Source organism: Leptonychotes weddellii, chromosome 3, assembly GCF_054177405.1.
Source record: "Leptonychotes weddellii isolate Sample4059 chromosome 3, ASM5417740v2, whole genome shotgun sequence".
NCBI classification, from domain to species: domain Eukaryota; kingdom Metazoa; phylum Chordata; class Mammalia; order Carnivora; family Phocidae; genus Leptonychotes; species Leptonychotes weddellii.
This window is the reverse complement of record NC_138371.1, coordinates 12,072,143-12,097,130: the sequence shown is the minus strand read 5'-3', so window position 1 is coordinate 12,097,130 and position 24,988 is coordinate 12,072,143. Positions and strand designations below refer to the sequence as shown.

General features: G+C 38.7%; 1 protein-coding gene across 1 annotated transcript in view; it reads right to left on the bottom strand.

Moving 5' to 3' along the window:
• DOCK10 (dedicator of cytokinesis 10) overlaps positions 1–24,988 on the bottom strand; it is a 246,400-nt gene that overhangs the window by 90,587 nt on the left and 130,825 nt on the right. The window contains exons 4-7 of the mRNA XM_081815303.1: positions 17,829–17,911; positions 10,095–10,167; positions 9,697–9,819; positions 9,308–9,442 (exon numbers count right to left, since the gene is read on the bottom strand). Coding sequence (XP_081671429.1) covers positions 9,308–9,442; positions 9,697–9,819; positions 10,095–10,167; positions 17,829–17,911 — 414 coding nt within the window. The remainder of the gene's footprint in view (positions 1–9,307; positions 9,443–9,696; positions 9,820–10,094; positions 10,168–17,828; positions 17,912–24,988) is intronic.

Genomic DNA, 24,988 nt, shown 5'->3' with positions numbered 1-24,988 from the left:
GTATGAATTGTTTTATTTGGTTTCTTTCAAGGCTTTTTGTATGAATAGATATTTTATTTAGGTTTTTGTTGATTGGATGAGCATGGTGGCTCAAAAATTTCTTCTTCAGGTACCTGTGGGAATATACTCTAAACTTCTTCACATAGTTGATTTGAGTGGTTACCTTCACTTTCTCATCCTGTGTTCTGCCCACTATTCATTCCAGTTGGGCTTCTGGCCCCATCACACCCCAGGGCAGCACTTGTCATGGTCACTAACAAACTTTATGCTGCTGTATTATCCAAGGGACATTTTCTTCTTTGTATCTTCCTTGACTTTTCAGTAGAGTTAACATGGTGGCCACTTCCTCCTCTTGAAACCCATCTGTGTCTGGTTTCCATGACCACACTCAATTCTGGTTTTCTTTCTTCTTCACTGGCCACCACTTTTCAATCATCTCTACTGGCTCTTCCTTATCTTGGTGACATCTAATGCTAACCTGAGGATCTGCGTCAGATTCCTTTCTCTCTCATCTGCTCCAATGGCTTTAAAGGACATGACATTAACATGGCAGGGCAGCCCATTCCTTTCTGTGGCTCTGGCTTTTCCACCAACCTCCAGATTTTTCTCTAACCTCACATATCTACTTTGCCTTTTGTGATGAACACATGAGGCTTTGCTCTCGTTCCTGAATGTTCTCCCGTCACAAGCTGTGTTCCTGCCACAAGCCTGAAGCAGCCCCTCCCCCAAGCATGTGCTTGCACACAATCAGCACCATGTTTGCCCCTCATCTACTTGGGGGACTCGTAGTCACTCTTCAGATCTCAACTGAAGTTATACTTGCTCAGGCAAACCTTTCCCAGTTCCTCAGTTAAGACAAGTTTCTTGTCTTCCAGGGCACTTACCACAATTTGGAATTATATAGTTATTCATTTTCATTTGTTTGTTTTGACCAACATGTATCTCTCCCTCATGGCTGCCTCTAGGAAGACCAGGCCAGTTCTTCTCACCATTATGCCCTGCACTGTTGCACAGAAGGGCTCAGGACCAGTGGGTTCAAAACAGTCATCTTTTATAAGGGAATAGGTTCGGTTCCTATTCTTAGGGAACTGATATTTGTAGGGAACAGTGAATGAACAAAAGATTGAAGGAATAAAAAAACTACTAGAAAACAGATTTTGTGCTGTGCAGAGAGTGAAAATGGGCTCAGAGGCTGAGTAGCTACATCAGACTGGTCTTCTATGGAAGGGGCATCCAAGTTGAAATCTGTCAAATGAATGAACTGTTCCAATATGGGAGAAGCCCACTGAGAGTGGAGGGAATACAAGAGCAAATTATTAGGGCACTTTTATATTCCATCTCTAATTCACTCTCAGGTAATTCTGATACAAGTAATCAACTCTTACCCATACTGGTAGGAAGCCATTGGGCACCCACAATTATAACTGAGTGAAGCCTATGTACTTAAGATAACCAAGTAAAATACAAATAGGAGAACTGTAAGATGAGAGTATCGCTACAGTGTGAGATTGTGGCTAAATATCAAAGTATAAAATACTTTTGACAATGGGATCGCTATTCTTGGTGGCAAGAAAAAATAATTTTTAATATCCTCCTGTTAATATCTTCTTTGTGATGTTCTCAGAGACTAACCTAAAATAGCTTGTTCATTTCCGCTTCCACAGTATCATGATTACTACCACAAATATGACACTTACTAAACACTTGTCATCTAGAAGCCAGGTACCATGCTGAGCATTCACAGCCATTATTCCACTTAATCCCATAACAATTCTGTGAGGCAAATTGTATTATTCCATTTAACATAAAATGACATGGAGGCTTGGGGAGATAAATTAAAATGTGTTTGGGATTCCACAGGTAGCAAGGGGCAGAGAAGGGAAATGACCTCTATGTACTCTAACACTCACTGAGGCGACCCAGGAATAAAGATGCTGTTCTCCTTCCTTGCCCCCTCCCTGGCACAATCCCAGACCAAAGGAATGGTCATGGTCTGGGATGTCATGGATTCCCTCAGTGCTGAGAAGAGATAGGGGGAACACATATGCCTCAAGAGAAAATAAAATTCAGGCACTGAAGGAGAAAGAATTAGCTAAAAATCTAGCAGTGATTCTCACTTAAATGCCATTTTCTAGATTCTTCCAAGGACCAACTCTTGGCTCCAGCCCATGCTTTTGTATTATCATCAAGTATTATTATATCTTTGCCTTGGAATGACTCATTCTCACTTGCTGGCTGGCTCTTCTAATAGCTTATGAGCTGGAGAAGGGCAGAGGCTGGGTGGTTATCCTCAGTGCTCAGTGCAGTGGCAGCATTCATGCATAAAGAGGTGCTTATCGTGTTCACATGTTGTGCTGGGCAAAAGCAGACAGAGTCTCTGCCCTGCCAGAAAGGGGAACAGGCACTAACCAGTGAATCATACAAATGTGAAATTGGAAGGTATGCAAATGTGTTGAAGATGAGGTATACAACAAAGGTATGAAAATTCTTCTTGAGAACGGGAATCCTATCGCAACATGGGAATACCTCTATTCTCCTAGGACACTCTGGGTTCTATGAGAGCAGAGGACAGACGGATTTTGATTAATAAAAGGCCAGAGCTGCATTTTGAGACCATTTTGGCTGTAGTATACAGTGTGCTGCTAGAAAGGCAGCTATGGCCCCAAAGTTGAGTGTGCAAAAGCAAACATCTAGACAGCTTCTTTATGAATACAAATTCTTAGAAGCTCTGATCTCCGCAGGAGGTGTGGGCGGACTCCCTCCCCACACCCTGACACGCACCTCTGGGGTTCTGATGAAGGAAGTCCATAAAGCCACATGCATCCCGCACTGACACAGTGGGTCTACCGGCAGAGAGCAAGTATAGAAGGAGACACAGTTTTCCTTTACAAAACAACAGGAACAGAAATAGACACAGAGGAAAGAACTCGAAATGCTCAGAGTTCAGGGCATAGCTTTGGCTAGAATATTGCTAAGTATCTGAGTACAACAAAATGCAAACAAGTCTCAGTGTTGTCTTGAAAACAAACAAATGAAAGAATCTGCTTAACTAATCTCATGCCGTAAGTAATGTGGACAGGGAGATGCAAAGCTATGTAAAATGTTTATATTAATTATATTAATTAAAAGTGGATCGAGCTGCAACCTGCTTTCAAATGCAGATGACAAGGAACTAAAAGAATTCTAGATAGAAAACATGACAAAACATGGACAAAACTTGATTTTCTAAATGGCATTCTGTACTTCAAAGGAATTGAATATGGTTGCCGACTTCAACAATATTTTCAAAAATAGTTTGTAAAAATTCAAGCAAAGTCTAACAAGCCCTTGTTTTTCAAAAAGGGGTTTTTATCAGTGAAATAAATATTCCATTTGCAGCTTCTCAAAAACCAAATCACCTTTTTCTATTTGGAGTGAAATTGAACTACTTACTTGCAGTGTAGAGAAGCTTACGCCGGGGAAGATTATGATGCCCTAAGTGGTTTTCTATCTCACTCTCCATGATCTCTAAGATAATGGCATATAAAATAACAAAAAAGAAAGGACAAAAATAGAAAAATCCATGGGACATTTTAATAATCTCAAAATGCAACTGTTATGTCATTATGGTGGTAATCAAGAAATAATCATATTCTTTTTGTTGTTGTTCCCCCAATTTTCCTGTTTCCCTGAAAACAGTGTCCTTTGTGGCAGATGCAACTACTTTGTCTACTCAAGCCCACCACAGTCCATCTACACGGCTTCATAAAGAACAGGAAACTGCGAATATGTCCTAATGCCATCTGATGTATCTCACGAGCAGTAGCACACTGGTCTGTTTCTGCAGTATTCCTCTGGCAAGGTTCCGGAATAGATACTCTAACAGAGCCACCAAAGCCAATGGAGAACCAAACGTCAAAGGAAGTAACCTAAACAAAATATTCCATTGTGCCGTCTTGTTCCAATGTGTTATAAGCAACTTCTGCAGAATTTTGCAGGAACAAAAGAAGGGTTTTAAAAAGAAACACACAACGTCACATCCAGGTTACTGGGGTTGGTGGTGACCATTTATAGAATCCTTCCCATTCTCTGCATGTTTATTTATTCATTTCATTCAACAAAAATGCACCAGGCACCTTCTATGTGCCAGCGACACAGCATTAAAAAAATTCAAGTAAAACACCTACCCTCACTGAACTTACATTCCAGTGTTATGGAGTGTCAGTAAACAAATAAGCAGAAATATAGCATCTACATGACATATACGTGTATGACTATATATAATATAATAAAGCCTCATGTCGTGATAAATGCAATTTTATTCTTGCATGATATCAGAATCTATTGTTTCAGATGTGTCACTAATTTTATCTGCATGTGCTATATTTGTTTTGTTTTGCTTTGTTTTTTGCCTGTGCATCCTCCCACAGGCTGGGAACTCTTTGAAGATAGGAGCTGCATTTGATTCATATTTGGCTTTCCCATAACGCTTTGCACAGCAAAATTTTCAACATATATTTGCTGAAATAAATCCTGCACCTAAAACTCACTGCTTAAAACAACATGTGAGCATATCTTTGTAGTGTTTCTCCTGTCCGTGTGGCTTACGCAGGATAAATGGATGTATGTATGCCTACCTGATGTATGATAACCAACTCATTTCCTTGGGCATCTTTCCGTGATTTTGGATGTCCCTCCACTTCAAACCTAATTTTGCTATTTACCAGCTCTGTGATTTGGGAAAGCCACTTTAGCTCCGTGAGTTTTATTTTAATAAACTGGGACAATAATCATGCACGTTCCATCAACTGCTGTCAAATAATCTATTAGATGAAGAAAGTGTCATTCTGGTTTTTATTGTTATCATTGGAAATGAGATTCTGTGGAGCCAGAGTTTGCTAGTGGGAAGTTTATAGGTCATGTGTAGTTTCTAGATTTGTTTTCCTTGGCAAGTACCCTTTGTTTTCCTTCCCAATTTGACTCCCTTTCTGTGGGTGAGCACACTCCAAGTCTACACAGCCCAAGCTGCTCCCTGGTGTCCCACACCTGGCCCTACTTCCCTCATGTGGTGGGTTGCTTGATCTGCAAATGCATCCAAGTTTCTAGACTTTGGTTAAGCACAGGAGGCCATTGTTTTTTTTTTTTTTTCTTAAGATTTTATTTATTTATTTATTTGAGAGAGACAGAGAGAGAGAGCGTGTGTATGTGAGTTGGGGGAGGGACGGGGGGAGGGTGAGGGAGAGAATCTCAAGCAGACTGTGCACTAAGTGCAGAGCCCCACACGGGGCTTGATCTCTTGACCCTGGGATCATGACCTGAGCCGAAACCAGGAACTGGACGCTTAACTGACTGAGCCACCCAGGCACCCCAAGGCCATTGTCTTGGAACCCATATCCACAAGGTGGCAGATTTGGCACCTGGGATGAAAGAAGCAGTGTTTGCCCCCCCCATCCCATTTAAGCCTGTATCAAGTGACATTGGTGATTATTAATGTTGTGGTAGAAAACCTAACAGATGGGATTCTTGGACTATTCATTCTCTTCCATAATGGCAGAACCTTGAGTGGATGGATGGGCCAGTAGATGAATGAGTAAGACTCTGAAGGAACAAAATAGGATCATACAGGCTGGAATATCTTTTTGTATCATATCAAAATGGAAGCAGCAAAAACTGGAAGTTCTGCTCCAGATTGGGAGTGCATGGGGGATAAAACAGATCTACATTACTGTTTGATGATATTATGAAGTGGAAAACAACTGTTATTTTTTTCCTTTTTAACTAAGATCCAGAAAACTTCCAATCATAAACATCACCAAAAATCTCTGAGAAATTTACTGGGTGGGTAGGAGTTTTTCTCTACTTGATCTCACCCTTGAAATGTATTTCTAAGAATTCCAAGGGCTATTCTTAGAACACAATGATATAGATCTGAATGAAACAAATGAAAACGGCTTGTTTACTAAAACTCTTAGGAGCTTGGACTTCCTTAGAATGCCAGATGGTAGGTATCACTTCTGAGGTAAGGTCTTTATTCCTTTTTTCTGTTTTATTCAAGGGAAACAGATAATGATTCTTGACAAAATAGGTCTGACTCATTCTATTATTCATTTGTTCTGTGTTTTTTTGTGTATGCGTTTCATCTTCAGGGACATTTTGTACCTGGGAGTTTGTCAGACCAATGACTAAAGTTGCAGTATCTCATTGAGAATCTTCCTTCCAGTTGTAAGACCTCCTAAGTCAGAAAGAGCTATAAACAAATATGTAAGAACCAGGATCCAGACACAAGGTGATAAGTAACCCAAATGTCTATCTCCCCAAAGTGATCTCAGGAAGCTGGAGGTCCTCTCTCCTCAAAGGGTTATAAGGTCTTGATAAACAGGAATAGAAATGAGGGGGTATAGAGCTGAACTCTTTAAAATATGTAATAAATGCTCCCAAATATTTGAATGGCTCTCTCCTGGAAAATGAAGTAGGATTATTCATTTGTGCTTTAATGTGTAAAATCTACCTTGGGGAATCCTGCTAGCTGACCCAGAAGAGTTCATCACTGTTATGTGCTCCTAGAACATTCAACAGAAGTTGCCCCTTACAGCTTTTGTGACACTGTGTAATAGTTAGGAATGAGCCTGTGTCCCTCTCTGGTTATGAGTTCCTGATGCTTGAGCACAGTTCTTAGTATGTCACAGGGACTAAATAAGTTTGTTGAATGAGTGAATGAATGAATAAATGAACATATTTAGGTAGAAATTTCAGGAAGGTGAATTGAATTTTTCTAGGAAGGCCTTTCCACAGTTGAATATCTATCTCTCAAAGTTGTGACCTTTGTACTTAATGGAAAGACTATCACCAGTTAGATCTGACCTTCACTTCTTACTTGCTTGTGCCCACTGACTTTTGTCCTACATTTTTCCTTAAGCTCTTCTTTCCGGCTTATCTCTTAACTCAGGCAAAAGACCTGAAGGGCACAGCATCCCATGATGGAAACCAAAACTACTCCTCAAGCATAACTGCCCATATGAAGAGCTTCTGGGGCCCGGAATGCCCGGACCAGTTTGAATTCGACCCCCACTCCTGCCTGTGCGGATGGATTGTGGAGCGACCCATGGAGTAACCAACAATTACTTTTACCTCATTATAATATTAAAATCTCTGCCCAAAGAGAAGCACAAACCTCATTTACATAACATACATTGTCTGTATAGGCGTGTTTCCATAAGACACATGTATGACCTTACCTACATTGGCAAGGCTGCTCTTTCTAAATATTCATCCTAACCTTAAGTAAAGGAAACCCACTCATTCTTGCTGAGGAGTCATGGCTTTAGAAGTTATTCCCCATGATTTCTGTATTTGCTGCAAATAAAGTTTCCTTTGCGTGACAACTCACCTGGTGCGTTTCTACCTGTGACTCACCAGGGAGTGAAATCACATTAGTTTGGTTACAAGACTAGGGAAGAGTGACTGAAGACACACTGCCTCCCCGATCCTTTTTCCTTTTTACCGATGAGGAACCTGAGCTCAGAGCTTGAGTAACTTACTCGAAGCCTCTGATAGTAAATGGTGAAACCAGGATTTGAATGCTGATCTGTGTGAACCCCAAGCTGTGTTTTCTCCTAGAAGACACTCTCCAGCTCCAAGGCATCATTTAAGCAGAAACTGAAGCATAGCCTAAAACAAGGTGAAGAGGTTCCTGTAGTGAAAGGTCACATTCGAGCACAAAGGTGTGCGCTCAACCCGGAGTTACAGGATTCTTTGAAGAAACAATGTCATATTAATATGTATCTCTGCAAGCTTGATATGTTGGGCTACAGTGATACTTCCTAAAAGATGATAATGCATTTGCTAGAGCAGGCTTTGAAGGAAAAAATGGAAAAGAAAATATTTAAAATTTTTAGTTCAATGTCTATAAAATGTAATCGTGATCTTTAACCTGCTACTAAGGTTTTACTTGATTATTTCTAAAGCCAAAGAGTTTCCTTTGTGATCAACAATAAAAAACTATCTCCACCCTCCATTAAGACCCTTATTGCCCTTTCCATATGGAGAGTTGGCGTCTGTGTTAAAACGCAATTATCTTTCACTTCCAACCCAGTGCTCAGCAACAGTTAATTAATTCTTTCCTTTTAAGGTTCAGCATTATTATTTTCTGGAGGAATTCCAGATTTTAACAGATAAACCATCCAGAAGAAGGCTAGGCCTAAGAGGCTGGAGAAGACTTCATTTTGCATCTGCATATCCAAGTGCCCCTGGTATTAATCCAAGATGTAATCTCAGCTATGGAGCAAGCTATGTGAATGCCTGTGGCTTAGTGAGAAGAGAAGGGTCTGCTCCTAGTGGCCTGTGACCAGAAACACAGTCCCCAAGATCATTGAGCCAGCATCTTTCTGTGAAATTCAAGAAGAGTTTGCTATAACATTTGGTTGCTTCAATTTTTATGTAAGAAGGAAAAATGATACTTACCTCATCAGAGCGAAAAGAATAAATGAAAGCAAGATGTCCAAATGAAGCCTACAGAATTCTTCTGCTTCCCTTTGCCACAGTGGTCCATGTCACATCGAATACTAAGAACAATAGTTTGAAGACCAAGAGCTTGCGTAACAGCATTGTCTGTTAAAAGCACTGTGTCCTGTTTCTGAAATTAAGTCTTTGGGAATCGATGTAATCCTTGTCTTTGAAGGAAACCTCCTCTCAGAAGGAAGATGATGTGTATGTACACTGTAGAGTTACTCTTTCATTATTACCCAATAATAAAGACAGTATTTGTGAAGTATAGTGAAATATATGGTTTATATATTACCTTACTGAATCCTTTAGCTCAGTGGCTCTCTACACTGTAGCCACACAGGTGGTCATTTTCCCCTTCTCCTTAAATACACCCAACTTGCTCTTGCCTCAGGACCTTTGCACTTGCTTCCCTGCTCATTCTTTAGTTTTCAGATCAAATAATTTTTCTTTGAAAACATTTTTCCTCACTTCTGGAGCATTAACACTGCTTTCTGACCTTACCATTTTTCCCTCTCCCTTCCTTAGCCCTACTTATTTTCTTTATTCCAGATTTCACCAACAGATTCCATTCTGTTCATTTCTTTCTTTGCTTATTTTCTGTTTTTCTTCCTTTATCGAAAGTGAGTTTTGTGAAACCAGAAATCGAGGCTGCCTTGTTTTCCATTGAATCCATAAGGTCTAGAACAGTTCTTGGGTCATATCAGATACTATATAAACACTTACAGAATGAATGATTGATGAGTGGATGAATGCACTCATTGATTAAAAAACCCAAGAGGAAAAAAAAAAAAAAACCCAAGGAGGAGGAGGGATTTCCACTCACCTGAACCACACCTGTACAGGAATCCAAAAAGATGCAGCCTTTGGGTTCTTTGGATATTTTTTCATCTTTGTAAAAATTCATGATGTAGGAGTTATCTGGCAACTGAGTCAGCTGGAAGTAGCGCTTTTTGAAGGACTAAATAAAGGAAAAGATATACAGAAGTAGTTCCAATTGCGGTGTGCTATTAGAGAAATTAGAATTTTTCTAATTCCTTCAGGAGCGCTACAATTCTAGGGCACCGTTCTAGAGAACAACATCGTCCTGTCTCAGAAATAAAATATGACACGAAACATAAACTCAATGCAAATGACTCTCCTCTGTGCAGTGACTGAAGGAGGGGGTGTCAAGAATACTGGAAGAAACAAAGATGAGTCTTGATGTCTCCTTACCCGAACAGTAACGGTATTGTTCACTGTGCTGTTGAAATTCCCTTTGTAGAGCCAGCCAGACTTGAAAACTCCGGTTCCTCCCGTTCCCCCACCGCCCTTAGACGACGAGTGGGAGGTGGTATCCTGGAGAAGAAGCATCATTGGCATGACTGCAATCTTTTGTGAATCCCGGGTCTTTGACCTTGCACTTAAAAACGAAACTCCTCTTTCTCCATTGACTCATCTTAAATAATTATGTTCAATTTCAAAACAAATGTGACTCCCTTTGACAAAAAGCCCTTCCACAAGTAGCTACTTTTGCTTTTATGTTAATCTGGTCGGAATGTGAAATGCTCTAGTGGAAGACAGGAACAAAGTATCCTCCGTTTTAAACATTTCACTTTCAACAATGTACTTACTTCATCCTTATCAGCATCTTCATGGTCAACCTCAAAGGAATGTGAAGGAAGTTTCTCTGGCTTGTATTCTGCTCTGGTATTAAAAACAAACAAACAAACAAAACCAGTTTCTGATTTGTCATTTGAAACATGGCTTTCGTTTTCCACTGTTCCCTAGGTAACAACTATTGTGTTTTCTTAAATAAAGTAATGTAATCATGTGAGTGCCCTATTTCCTTTGGAAGTCTTAACTTTCCCTTACACCATTGCATATTATCTCTTGCAAAGAAATCTCTATTTTTTAAACCACAGAGTTACTATTTATTCAGATTTGACATGTCTTCTTGAAGGAGATGAAGGCAAGCAGGACACTTTTAAAGGTTTGGTGGTTTATGTTTTCCTTTGTCCACATTCTGCAGTGGAATATGAAGTAGTGATATTTTCATTTCTGTTTTGCCTTTCAATGACATGCCCTCAGGGTCCTACATGGACGCTTGAAAAACCAAGTTCCTGAAAACCAGTCTGATCTCTGGCCACTAGGGTGCGCTGCTCTCCTAACCGTGGCCTCCGCCAAAGAACGCCCCAACCTGACTTCGTGGAATTGTTCTCGCTTGGTGCATTTCCGTGGTAACACTGGAATGCTGACCAGCCCGCAGCAGCAAGAGTGTGCACCTGGTACTATGAATGGTCAAATAGGACAAAAATAAACTTCTCTTGGCTTGATTCTATTTCACAACTCATGGCTGAATGAAAGTGATCAACAGCATCCCTTGACACCTAGCTAGAAAATCCTACATATAGGATTTGCATGGAATATTTATTTTCTTTAAGGTGATTTATATTGTGTAGAAGCAACCCCAGAATCTGACCATTGAGAAAAAAAAGCCCAGGGGTGCTCATTCAGTTATTCCTATCACAAATCTTTTCCTATGTTGATGGTATTCCAGATAAGAAGGGGCATGACCAAGGACTCTTTATACTTAACTATGCATACAATTACCAGACTGCATTCACATAGGGATTAAACACATTCAAATGGGTTCATAATATTCTTCACCTTCCCTCTGAAAGACCTGAAAATGCCCATTCCTGGTTCACAGCAGGGCAAGGTGGAGAAAGAACACTGACCTCATTTTTAAAAATGGAAAAGCCTGAGATCAGAGCCACATTCTCTCTACCTGATAAGAATTTTTTTTTCAATTGTGGTAAGATGTATATAACAGGACAATTACCATTTTAACCATGTTTAAGTGTCCAGTTCAGTGGCACTAAGTACATTCACATTATTGTACAACCATTTCTCATTCCCAAAATGACACAGTATCCATTAAACAACAGCTCCCCATCTCTCCCTTCCCCCACCCCTGGTAACTATTGTTCTACTTTCTGCCTCTATGTATTTGACTATTCTGGGTACCGCATGTAAGTGGAATCATGCCGTATGTGTCAATTTGTGTCTGGCTTATTTCACTTACTGTAAAATGTCTTCAAGTTTCATTCATGTTATAGCATGTCTCAGGATTTCATTCCTTTTTAAAGCTAAATAAAATTCTATGGTAGTCTAAAAAGAGTTCGTGCCCCCAAAGTGGTTTCTACGAAGGCATCCCAGGCTCTACAAATGAGGACTTTCTCCCTGTAGATGCCAGACACACATCTCTTTCAGTTCTTACCCAAATCTGTTGTGTGTGCACCTATCTTACCCTCCACCAGATTACATGTTTCTTCTTTTAAAAAAAATGATTTATTTATTTATTTTAGAGAGAGAGAACACATGATTGGGAGGGGCAGAGAGAGAGAAACTCAAGCAGACTCCCACTGAACGTGGAGCCTGACATGGGGCTAGATCTCATGACCTTGAGATCAAGACCCTGAGATCAGGACCTGAGCCAAACCCAAGAGTTGGACCCTTAACCGACTGAGCCACCCAGGCGTGCCAGATGACATGTTTCTTAAAGCCAGGGCTCCAATGAAGTCCCATCTACACCTCCCCCAGCTTTGTCTTTTCCTACTGTAGAGATGCTCATTGGCGATCAACATCATAAGAGGCACCTCTAATGTGTTAAACAGGTTTCTAAAAATGATCTTATTACTATTGTGAATTTATTTTATAAATTCAAATTAATGTAAGTTACTTGCTATCAAAATCAATAATTAAGAAAAATAAAGCTATTCTGGGGTACACAGTAGTTGATATTGGGTATTAAAGATGATATCTGGGGCCTCACTTCAGACCTAGTCTCGATTTATTTATCTATTTTGTTATCTGTTGCACAGTCTTGATATGAAATCCCAAAGTCCATAGGTAAGTAGTTGTAAATGGTAACAGGTTTATTAAAAAGCCAGAGGCTTGAAAGAATGGTTATAGGGAATGTGTATTTTAAGATTACCTCCACCATAGGTTCTGGCACAGGGTAAGAACATAATAAATATTTGTTCATTGACGTATATTAATTTACTCGAATAGGTGTGCATTATTCCAAATTCCAGAAACATATTCATACATACATAATATAACCTTCTTCATCTATGACTTATCTGCAATTTCAAAGAAGTCCAAAAATCTCTACCAAGATAACAGAACATTTGTACTGAAGTCTAAATATGTATTAAGCAGCATATTGCTTTTTATTAAATTATATATGTGTGTAATCAGACATTTGCACACAAATGCTAGAACTCCACAGTCTAGTCTAGTCTCACTGTTGTACTGAGAGGAAAGTGAAGTCTGTAACAGCTACTCACATAAACACATAGTGGAAGAGGTGGGATTAGAAGCCCTATTTCCAAATGCTACTTGCTGTATGTAGGATAAATGAACCCAAACCATCTTGAATAAGCATGTTAAGATTGTAGCCATTATTCTCTTCCAAAGGATCTTGGTGTATCTGTACTCCTTTCTCCTTCCTACAGAGCCTTAGAGATGCTGAAGCATATCTATGCTTATTGCCCTTAATGTTAACATGTTCTGCCTCTTTGGGTTAGGGTCAAGTTTATGTGAAGACAGAGCCAGTAGCCGAGGACAGTGTTATTTTAGGACCACTGGGAAATTTTTCCTGTCCTACCCAAAATATCCCTTTTCTCCTTAACAATATCTTGACATTCCTGAACAAAGAGCAGTCCCTTTCACCTTTTCATTTGACTGGCAAAATAAAGCCCCTAAACACAACCCTTCCTTCTCTCCCTCATCCTGCATGAGGCAACACATTGTTTGAGATTCAGAGGCAGATTCATAAGGTTGATTTCAGAGCAATTACTCCAAGTATTTTGTCTGCAGAGAAGAGAACATGAGTGTTCCAGGATTCTTAAAATGATGGCAGGGCAGTAAAGGGGGTATTAAGAAAACATCCTGAGTGAAAAATAAAAGAATGTGTAGGGAAAACAGGGAGAGGCAGCAAAGACAAACTTGAACATGGGATGTCAACATCTAGCTCAGGGACGGTCCTATGCTATATGCTAATTATTTCCTGTTAGTCTCCCTTTGACCTTGATACTATTCTATCCCTTTCTGAACTTCATATTCTGCCCTCTTCTGCCAGCCTGACTTACCCTTTCTTCTCTTTCTTACAAAACCAATTTGACAGGCATTTGTTCTTGGTAACTGTGGATCACAGTAGTGGTCATGTTCCTCAGTGATCGATCGATCAATCTACCTACCTACCTACCTACCTACTTATCTATCTACCTACCTATCTCACATTTTCTTTATCCATTCATCCTTCGATGGACATTTAGGCTGTTTCCATGTCTTGCCTATTGTAAATAATGCTGCAGTGAACAGAGGAGTGCATACATCTCTTTGAATTAGTGTTTTTATTTTCTTTGGATAAATACCCAGAAGTGGAGTTGCTAGGTCACATGGTAGTTCTATTTTTAAATTTTCGAGGGACCTCCATACTGTTTTGCGTAGTGTCTGCACCAGTTTACATTTCCACCAACAGTTCATGAGGGTTCCCTTTTTGACACGTCCTCATTACAACTTGGTATTTCTTGCCTTTTTGATACTAACCACTCTTAACAGGTGTGAGGTGATATCTCACTGTGGTTTTGATCTGTATTTTCTTGATGATTATTTGTATCTCCTAATGATGAGTACTTTTCATGTACTGATTGGCCACTGTCTGTCTTCCCTGGAAAAATGTCTATTTGGATCCTCTGCTCATTTTTTAGTTGGATTGTTTTATTTTTTTGCCATTGAATTGTATGAGTTTTCTGTATATTTTGGATATTAACCCCTTATCAGATACATGATTTGCAAATATTTTCTCACATTCAGTAGGTTGCCTTTTCATTATGCTGATGGTTTCCTTTGCTGTGCAGAAGTTTTTGAGTTTGATGTAGTCCCACATGTTTATTTTTTCTTGAATGCAGTCAGATCCAAAAAAATCTTTGCCAAGATGGATGTCAAGGAGGTTATCACTTATGTTTTCTTCTAGGAGTTTTATGGTTTCAGGTCTTACATTCAAGTCTTTAATCCATTTTGAGTTAATTTTTGTGGATAACGTCAGGTAGGGTCTGGTTCCATTCTTTTGTATATGTCTGTCCAGTTTTCCCAACACCATTTATTGAAGAGACTGTCCTTTCCCCACGGTATATTCTTGGCTCCTCTGGCATCATGTACTTTTTGTCATTCTTGTCTCCTGTGAATCCCAAGTTCAGTGCTGATTTTTATGTGTGAAGGCTTATATTTTACACTCTAGCCTGAAATAATGTTTCTCTCTAGTATCCTTCTATGAACACCACTTAAAAAAAAAGTGAGGTTCTTAAGCATTAATAATAACACAATTTCAAATTTAAAGAATAAAAATTAGGGAGATAAACACATGCTTCTTTTTTCACTCTACCATAATTGCGAGTTTTTATTTTGGACCCTCAGGAACTCATAAAAAGAAATGATCAGCTTAAATTGGTAGCAGACATAGGAGAATTCTTCTAATCCAGGAGGCATGAACATGATTTATTCTAATAGCCTCTGAAGGCCAAGTAAATTATCTGTTTCCACTACTGACCTAAATATGCACAGTCTTTAATGGGGAGTGCTTAGGCTTTGTAAAATCATTTTAAAAATAATTTTTCTATTCAGTGTTACGGTCTTCATTATTTCAGGAGATGTGTGAGGATTATATTCTGGAACTTGTGATTTTCACTTTGAATACACATAGTTCATTAAAATCTCCTACTTTGTGGTAGTATTATTCTTCCCCTTCTTGGTATCAACTTCCACTTCCTTTAGTCTATTAAGGGAAATTCCCAACAGTATTTCAGTTACATTTGTCTTGCTTCTCCTGACGTTTCTTCTCATGCTCCATGAGAATTCTAATTCAACGATGATATCCAGGCCCTGTTCTCAGTGGAGGTGTTTCCTCTGTTGTTTTAATAGGGGATGAATATGACGAAGGTGAAATCTTTCACATATTTATTTTGCTTGATGGCATCGTGGACATAAGAAAAAGTGTGTGGGGGCAAAGCCATTAAAGATTTCAACAGACCTTGATCCCAGGGTCCTAGGATCAAGCCCTACATTGAGCTCCCTGCTCAATGGGGAGCCTGTTTCTCCCTCTCCTGCTCCCCCTACTTGTGCTCTCTCTCTGTCAAATAAATAAATAAAATCTTAAAAAAACAACAACAAAAATTTCAACAGACCTGAAATCAGCAGGAAGTCATATACTTGGAAGGGCAGCTAAATGCCACTTTCTACAATCTCTCACTTCATATGAGGTCCTCCAACTGCTTGGACACAGCTTCCAAGTTGTAACCGCTTCTCAGAACGGTTTTTAGAAAGAGGAAGTCTCGATGTTAAAAAAATGCTTTGCTTTTTAGTTGTGCTTACAAAAAGCATGTGACTAGGGGCGCCTGGGTGGCTCAGTCGGTTAAGCGGCTGCCTTCGGCTCAGGTCATGATCCCAGGGTCCTGGGATGGAGCCCCGCATTGGGCTCCCTGCTCATCTGGGAGTCTGCTTCTCCCTCTCCCTCTGCCTGCCTCTCTGCCTACTTGTTCTCTCTCTCTATCTCTCTGTCAAATAAATAAATAAAATCTTAAAAAAAAAAAAAGCGTGTGACTAACATGCAGATATTCCAAATATAGTAATTACTCAGGAAAGCCTAGCATGTGGTGGGACCTTCTCAACACAAAGTTATAGGAAGTTAACTCTCAGGAGTAACCTGAATTTAAAGGGATGTTCAGAGATTTGGTAAAAGTTAATATTCACTGGTTTGCAAAAAAAAAAAAAAAGATTTGCTGTTTTGGAAGAACACTGTTTTGCTCTTAGTAATGTAACTGAAAAATAACATGGCCTCTTTTCCCTCCACCTCTTTTTTTTTTTTTTTTTGTATACTCACTGCTACAATCCCATTCTCCTTAGAGTAGCTCAAGTGATTTTTTAAAGAAGGAAACTGGATCACGTCTCACTAGGTTAAAATTTCCCCAGGCTTCTATCGCGGTAGAATGAATCCAAGCTCTTTTCTGGGGCCCACCAGGCCCCTGTCTCCTTCTGTGGTTTCATCTTACTCCAGCTTTTCTAACCATCAGTTCAAGCCTCCCCATTCTGCTCAAGAGATCATGCTGATTCCCAAGACAGGGCACTTGCCCTTGCTCTTTCCTCTGGGAATCCTTTCTCAAGTTCAGAGTGCTGGTAGCTACTATTCCTTCAGACCTGAGCTCCAATGGCACCTTCTATGAGCTATTCCGTAGCTCCTTAAAATTCTGCATTCAGGAGTTGAGAGCAGCCCTTCCAAGTATCCGAGTCTGGAACAGTTGTTTCTGGGAGCACAGGAAATCTGGGCCAATAGTGCCCAAATCTAAACCATGTATCCACTAAAAACTTAGGCATGATGTGTATCTTCTCGACATCTTCACTTGAGGAGAGGGTTAATAACAACTTCACTTTTGATTGTTGTGTTTTTCTGGATTATTTGCATCATCTTAGATGGATGACGCAATGTGTTAGGAGATTCCAATTCATTGCAGTTCTTTAATTTGAGCCACTCCAATCCCATCCAGGAATGTTATATTTCAAAATGTGCCATGTACTTAGTTTATTTATCCAATAAGTAATAATTGCACACTAACCATGGGCCAGGCATTCTCCTAGCCTACAGGGGATTCTGCAAGGAAAAGCCCCACCATTTGGGGATTTTTGCTTTATTGGGGGACACAGACACTGAATAAATGACTAGTTCAGGTAGTAGGTCAGGTGAGCTTGTCCCTGAAGGTGACGTTTGAACAGGTGCAGAACAAAGACACCTTTTCCCAAAGACTTCTTTTCCCCAGAGACCAGAAAAAAAAAATAGCTATTTATTTTCCCCTTTTACTATTCTTAAACATATGTCACTTCTGTGGAAGTTGTTTATTTACATGACTTTTGATATCACAGTATGAAAACACATGAAACCAGTGGCAAATCTGAACGCAAAATACAGAATATCATCAGAAAAATGTTTTGGTCCAAACTGTTCTTTTCTAGTCATGTTATATCTGCTATTGAAATGACAGCTCACAAAAGAATGGTATAATGATACTTTAAGACTTTGCTAAAAATTAAATAAGAATAATTTATATCTCACAATCGATTCTGTGCATATACAACAAAATATATGTTGTTGAACAAAATGTTCTATCGTAACAATTATTTTTAAATTTTGTAAAATATACCTTGATACTAGATTAACATACATGTATTTGTAAACAATGGTAGGACTTAAACATAAATCATATTTTATATATGGAAAAACCCAAGGAGTACTCTTGATAGGTTCTTACCGGGGTAACTGTCGGATGTCTCCAGAATATTGTTCATATTTGTAGTTTACCACATACCATTGGGAACTATAAAATTTACAAGCCTGAAAGAAAAAAAAAAGACCATTAAAAATTATCATTAAAAAATTCAGCTGTCCTGGCAAAAAGCACAATGAATACAGTTCTCGTAATCTCAGGGGTAGTGTTAAGGTAATGTTAGCGATTTTAAGGTAGGTAAGGGGGCTTGCTTGTTATAATCATTTCACATTTTTGAGTGAAATGGAAATCAAACCTTTCCCAGACTCTTGGAGGAGGAACTATTTAACATATTTATTTTATTTTATGCCATCAAGGAAAGCCTAATTTAATCACCCAATGAATCATCCCAGATACGTTGCTAACCTCAAGTACTGTCATTTTTCAGCTTTCCTTAGCATCCTTCCATTATTTAACAGTTCTTAGTGGTAGAAGATATTATTATTTCTATGTGATCTTTTCATCATAATTCTGCTCGTTCTTTTGTCAGTAACTTATCTTTTCTCCTATGTCGGGTGTGTTGTTGATTTGAAATCAGTTTTTCAGTTTTACCTCAATGCTTTCTAGGGTCCAGGCTTCTCCATGATTACTCATTGATTTTTATAAATACATATGAATAAAAGATGACCAAAAAGTTGGTACATAGTGGCTGATTTTTCAGTATTTATTGATGGCAAATATTTCCCAAACATCTATCATGTACCTAGCGATGTACTGACCATGGAGTGGTAATGGGGGTTTCACTAGCTGGCTTTTTTTTTTTTTTTTTTGAGCGCACACTTGAGGTGGGGAGGTAAGGGGGGCTAAGCGCAGAGGGGTGGGAGGGGCAGAGGGAGAGGTAGAGAGAGAATCTTAAGCAGACTCCATGCCCAGGGTGGAGCCCCAAGCAGGGCTGGATCTCATGACCCTATGATCATGACCTGAGCTGAAATCAAGAGTCGGATCCTTAGCCCATTGAGCCTCCCAGGTACCCCTCACTAGGTGGCTTTTAAGATTCCTTTTGATCCTAAAATTACATGAACCTGGGGACTGAGCAGCTGACATGAAGATTACAAGAAGATCTTGTCTTTTCCAGTGGAGAAAATGAGGAGCAATGAGCATCCTGCAATGTGAGAAATAAAGACCTACGGTTGTTGGGACCCAGGAAGGGGACACGCAAGGAGATCTGTGTAAGAGGAATCACTTGGGGTGTCGAAGTGCTACAAACAAGGGAAACACGGGCACTGTCTGCAGAAACAGAAAGTGGGAGGGAAGGGCCCAGAGCTTGCTGCAGAGAGGCTGATGGAAAGCACAGGGTGCAGGTACCTGGCTCAAGATGCAGGGAAAGGCAGGGCGAGGGGAGAGAAGTTGAATGTCATCAGCCTCTCTGGACTTCTCTGGCCTTGAACTTTCTCGGTGCCATGACTTTATTTGTTCAGGGAAGCACCCACCCTCAAACTGGGGACAGAGGCTAAACAAGGCGTGAGCCTGGGGTCAAGACTGGAGTAGGAGGATGTTGGCAGAGAGTAGTGGAGAAAAACAGCAACAAGACAAACGGATGTGGATAACAGCAAAGGGAATTCAGGAGATTGGGATGGACTGTGGATGGAGAGGGGAACGGGGAACAAAACTGAATATTTAGCTAAAATGAAGTTACTTAACTTGGGATTCCTGAGCCAATTCTGCAAATCACATGTTTCTGGAAATAAGAGGAAAACTAAGCCCTGATAGGCTCCTTGGCTAAAAAGTTCCATCTTCATTTTAGATAAAGATGCCAAGGATTCAGGCAAGGAGCATATGGGCCTGAGGCATCCCAAGGCCATGGGGACAGAACGTTTACAATCACAGTTCTTTCTCCTCTTCCTGCTTTTTCTCTATTCCTGGAGATAGCTCTCAAATGCGAAAAAATATATTTAAAAATGGAAAACAAAGAGCATAAAACCCACTCCCTTTTTGTATTCCCTTTCAATCTTTTTTTCTGGTCCATAGTTTTACCTGGTTCCCCTCTGAGTGTATATCTGAACTTGAATTTTTTTTTATTCACTTAATGGCATATTCTAGATATTTTTACATTGGTTTTCTAAATTTTATGACCACTTTAAGTAGAATAAAATATCATTCCGTAATTTACTGACCCAGTCTCCTAGTTTGGGAGGTCATTCATGCATTCAACAAACATCACTGAACCCTTACTGGGTTGATCTAGGTGATGCGAATACATCAGTGAACCAGGGACAAAAATGCATGCCCTTTTGAAAGTTATGCCCTTGTGAAGAGGTGGTCAATAAACACAAAATAAGTAAACTGTGTACATGCTGGAAAATGGTAACTGTCATGTGAAAAAAAAAAGCAGAAAAGGAACATGGATAGAGTTGGGGGAAGGGGGCCAATTTAATAGAATGTTTAGTGTGGGTACTTCAGATGGGCTAACATTTGAGGAAAGACTTCTAGAACAGGACAGAGTGAATGGTTATTACGGCTCTTCAAATTTTGTGCCATTGTAGGAAATATGATGGTTTTTTTTAATAAAAATAAGTCTTTTATAAAAAATGAGAATTTTTCAAAAAAAATGAATATTCAGAGTATTTCTTCATGCATTTGGTCCTCCTATCCTCCCCCAAGTCTCACCCCTTCGGGGTTATTTTCTTAGGACAGAGTACTCCAAGTATTTTAAGGATTCTTGGTAAAAAAACTGCCCAAAGAATGTATATTTGTTATAAGAAAAAGGCAAATCGAGGGTACAGGTCTGAACAGGGAGCTATATAGCTTTCTTCTTGTTCTGGAACTAACCCACTAATACTGCCTTTCAACATGACTTTTGGTCAAATCATTTCATTTATTAGGATCTCAGTTTTAGGTAGTGAACCATCAGAATATTAGACTGGATTGAGAAATCTCTGTCCCATAATATCCATCTCTACACTCCCTAATCTGGAGGTTTAATGGGACAAAGATGCACTGATTTACTCATTATCCTTTCTTGCTATGGACAGTATCTATGTTTAGCCACAATAAACATGTATACTTCCTGAGTATTTCACATGATAATCACAATATGCCACAGGCTTACCTGAATCCGAGATGTGTATATCCTGAATTCCACTGACACAAAATGAATGTGGAGCTTTCTTATATTACTATAGTCTAGCAAAGAAGTACTTGTTTTCTGGTTTGGAGTGGCACCTACTTGTCAGATATCACACTATTAGGTGCTTTACATATGATTTTAATAAGAACTCTATGAGATTTTATTTCTGTTTTATAAATCACAGAGGCAAAGAGAGGCTCAGATCATTACCAAAGGTCCTACACATGATAGAAGTAGGATTTCAAATTGGATTTGTCTGACTCTAAAAGTCCATTCAGCTAATTTATGAATTGTTTGATGATTGCAGACATCTTTTTTCTTTTAGGCACATCTGGACCATCATTCCAGATGTTTATATGGCATTTCTGCTTCCGTCTTGGAATCAGACAGACCTGGTTTTGAATTTTGGTGTTAGCTGTGGGATTTCAGTTAAGTAACTTAGTATCTTTAAATTTCCTTATCTGTTTAAGTAATACCAACTTCATAAGGATCTAATAAAATACTTCCTATAAAGCACCTAACATAGGGTAAGTACTTAATAAATACTTGCTTTAAAAATAACCAGTTTTCCTAGCAAGTTTGACTCAGTGTATAATTCACATTCACAATAGTTGATAATAGCAACTAGTTTTCCTTGATTTATGAAGTACAGTTTTGGAGAGACATATTAGCTTTGATTATCAAAGAAATCGGCTTTAATAAAATTCCTTCTGAATTTATTTGCTATGTTTCATGTATCTGGTGGTAGGTAGATGAGGATTAGGGGCGGTGTAGATGACCCTTAAAAATCCTTCTAAATCTGTGATTTCTTGGATTCTGAGAAAGCCAGTGCACTTTACAAACACATAGATGTTTCTCCTACGTAGTAATGGCATTTTGGAAATGTTATGCATAGAAAATTATTCTCTATTCTTTGTTCCAGCCCACACAGTCACTCTCATTAAGAACTATTTTAATTATGACTAAAACTCTTCTTTGTCCGAAAACTAAGCTGAAAGGACCTGTTGCAAATTCAAAGTCCCAGGCTACCACCCTGCTTGTTACTGTAAGGGTTCCATTTCCCCTTTACTAACTACCTAGCCCATGATACGGGTTTCAAAATACCAACTTCTCATCCTTGGAGGCTGCCACCATCTACTTCAAAGGTGAAGACTGTGAATATCTCGCAAAAGTGTGCTGAGCTGGTGAATTTTTCTGAATAGCAATGCCCCAATTCACATTATATTAATTTATTATGTTTGCTTGTTCAGCTTTTATACTTGCTATCTCTGCTGTTAACACGTTTAGACACAAAAAAGCTGAGCAAGGTCAACATGCTTGAAGGCTTTTATACCATCAGGATAATGCTTCCTGAATTGCATTGTGTTCATTAATTATTAAGGATTGTTATTAAAATGCAGATTCCTGGGTCCCATGAGATCCACTGAATCAGAATCTTTATGGGGGCCCCCAAATCCATCATTCCATGTCATTCCACAGAGTGACAATGTGGTCCTCGTGCTGTTTGCCTATGAACTGAAAGCATTAGGGTCCTGACTTCATACAGTGGGCTCTAGTAATTGAGGTTATCCTTCAACTGAAAGACCAGGGGGCATATCATCTCTAGCATGGCATTTTTATTTATAATGTACATTCAATATTTATTTGAATGAATGGATTTCCTATATCCTTTTTCTTTTAGAAATAACTAAACATGACACTATGGAAGTTCTAAAAATCTAAATACTTTAGAAAAGATTGGGCAATTGTAAAGGGCACCCTAAAATACTATAAAGAAAATATTTCATTTTTTTCCTCTCCTCTTCTCTTTAGAGAATCATCAGAATCAATTCAAATCATGTTACTTACCTCAAATAGCAATTTGGGTTTGGCAATGTAATTTGTCCATCTCTTAAAAGCGCTGATTATTAGATTCTGGCTACAGAGTAATAAGCAGGTAATAAATGGCTTTTCAGATGCAAAATTCTTTTTCTTTCTGGCTGTAGAGGTTTATTTAATTACATGACTAGTTTCTTGCCAGAAAGATGTATGCAACCACAAAACGCGTTCGTTTTGACCCTGAGTCAAAACTGGGATTAATTCTGTATTTGTAAAATGATGGTGGTAATTTCACATTCATGCCTGTCTTTATTAAGTTTAGAAGTAATTATGCCTATTGTATAAATGTTGAAAATGTAGCATCATGAAATTAAGTGAATTTAGGCAAATTATATATTGAAAATGTGGCTGGATAATTTATTGTCCACACTGAGACACTACAAAGTGAGAGATGATAGAAGGGGCTATTAGCCAGGCCAACAGGTAGAAGATGAGATTATTCCTGCAACCAAGACATGTGGTCACTCAATATGTTGATATTTTAGAGAAAAAGAGAAAAAGCACTGAAAATATATTTTTTTTCTTTAGTTGGATCACATCTATGTATTCCTTTAAAAGGAAATAATTTTTACGGTACAAAAATAAGTTGAACACAATGATTTTTTACCACTTATACTACAATCTTAGTAAAGAAAGAAAAATGTTTGGACAAAATAAGCGATGTAAATATAGATATGACTCAGTTTCAGAAATCATGGTACAATCCAAAGAATAATGGATTTGGGGTCTGAGTTTTTAAAATACTGCTTGATACTAGACAGTGTTACTATGGATGTAAATATGCATGTACAATGTAAAAACAGAATGTCCTATCAAATGCCAACCATAAATGAGAATCATTTTTCAACTATTTTGCTACTTTGAATTATAGAGCAGCCTAAATTGTTATCTAAATTGGAAGCAAATCAAAATATTTGGTTTGTTTTTTTAAACTGCATTGTATTAAGGCAGTTGAACAAACTGTAAAATTAGACTTTCATAAATCACACCTGTGCCTGACCCGGGAACATACATTCTAATTTCCCAGCTAGAGCTCACAAGTAATTTGTCAAGACATGAATAATGGATAGTACTAAAAACCTTGGTAATATTATGATCGAAATCATTCTTTTCATGTAAGGCATAAAATCTGGGTTGTAATTCAATATGATTGAAATTTTTAGGTTCAAACTTAAAATGGGTTCTTTTTAAACATTTTTATATGTCAGGGTTTCAGACTTGTACTTCTGTGTTTCCATCCACTTGCCACTAAATATTATAGGATGATTTTTATTGTAGAGAAGAGGAAGCCAATTTAGAGCTGGGACAGTTTTGCATATCTGGAAGCAAAACTCTTATTCTAGGGATTTTGGTGATGAGACATTAAGACAATAAATTTCTTCAAGGTCGTTAATGTAAAACTCAAAACTATTTTGTTTTCATCAGGGTTTTCTATATACATTTTATCCCAATGCCACTAAAAAATAAATGCATTTGAATTTACCTTTACCAACTTTTGTATGTTTATTATCTTTAGTGTTATACATGTAGTGTAAAAAATAAAATGGGTGATCCATTTTGTTCTGGCCATGATAGAAACAAAATTATTATACATAAATAAGATAGGTCCAATATAGGACAATAACAAATTTTGATTTCATTTTTCCATTACTTGAAGTTGCAAAATAAATATAGCTTAACTTACAAGTTCACTTTTAAAAGGTACACACAAAATGAAAAGTCCTGTAACCTCCAACACAGCCTTATCAGTGAATTAAGGGCCCCGTTCTTCAAAACAGAAACAAATTTTTTTCTATTCACACTAATTTTATTAAGAAAGGATTATGGTAAAAAAAAAAAAAGAAAGGATTATGGTGGGGGGTGGGAGGGATGGGGTGGCTGGCTGATAGACATTGGGGAGGATATGTGCTATGGTGAGCACTGTGAATTGTGTAAGACTGTTGAATCACAGACCTGTACCTCTGAAGCAAATAATACATTATATATGTTAAAAAAAAGAAAAGAAGATAGTAGGAAGGGAAAAATGAAGGGGGGGAAATCGGAGGGGGAGACAAACCATGAGAGACTATGGACTCTGAGAAACAAACTGAGGGTTCTAGAGGGGAGCGGGGTGGAGGGGCGGGTTAGCCTGGTGATGGGTATTGAGGAGGGCACGTTCTGCATGGAGCACTGGGTGTTCTACGCAAACAGTGAATCATGG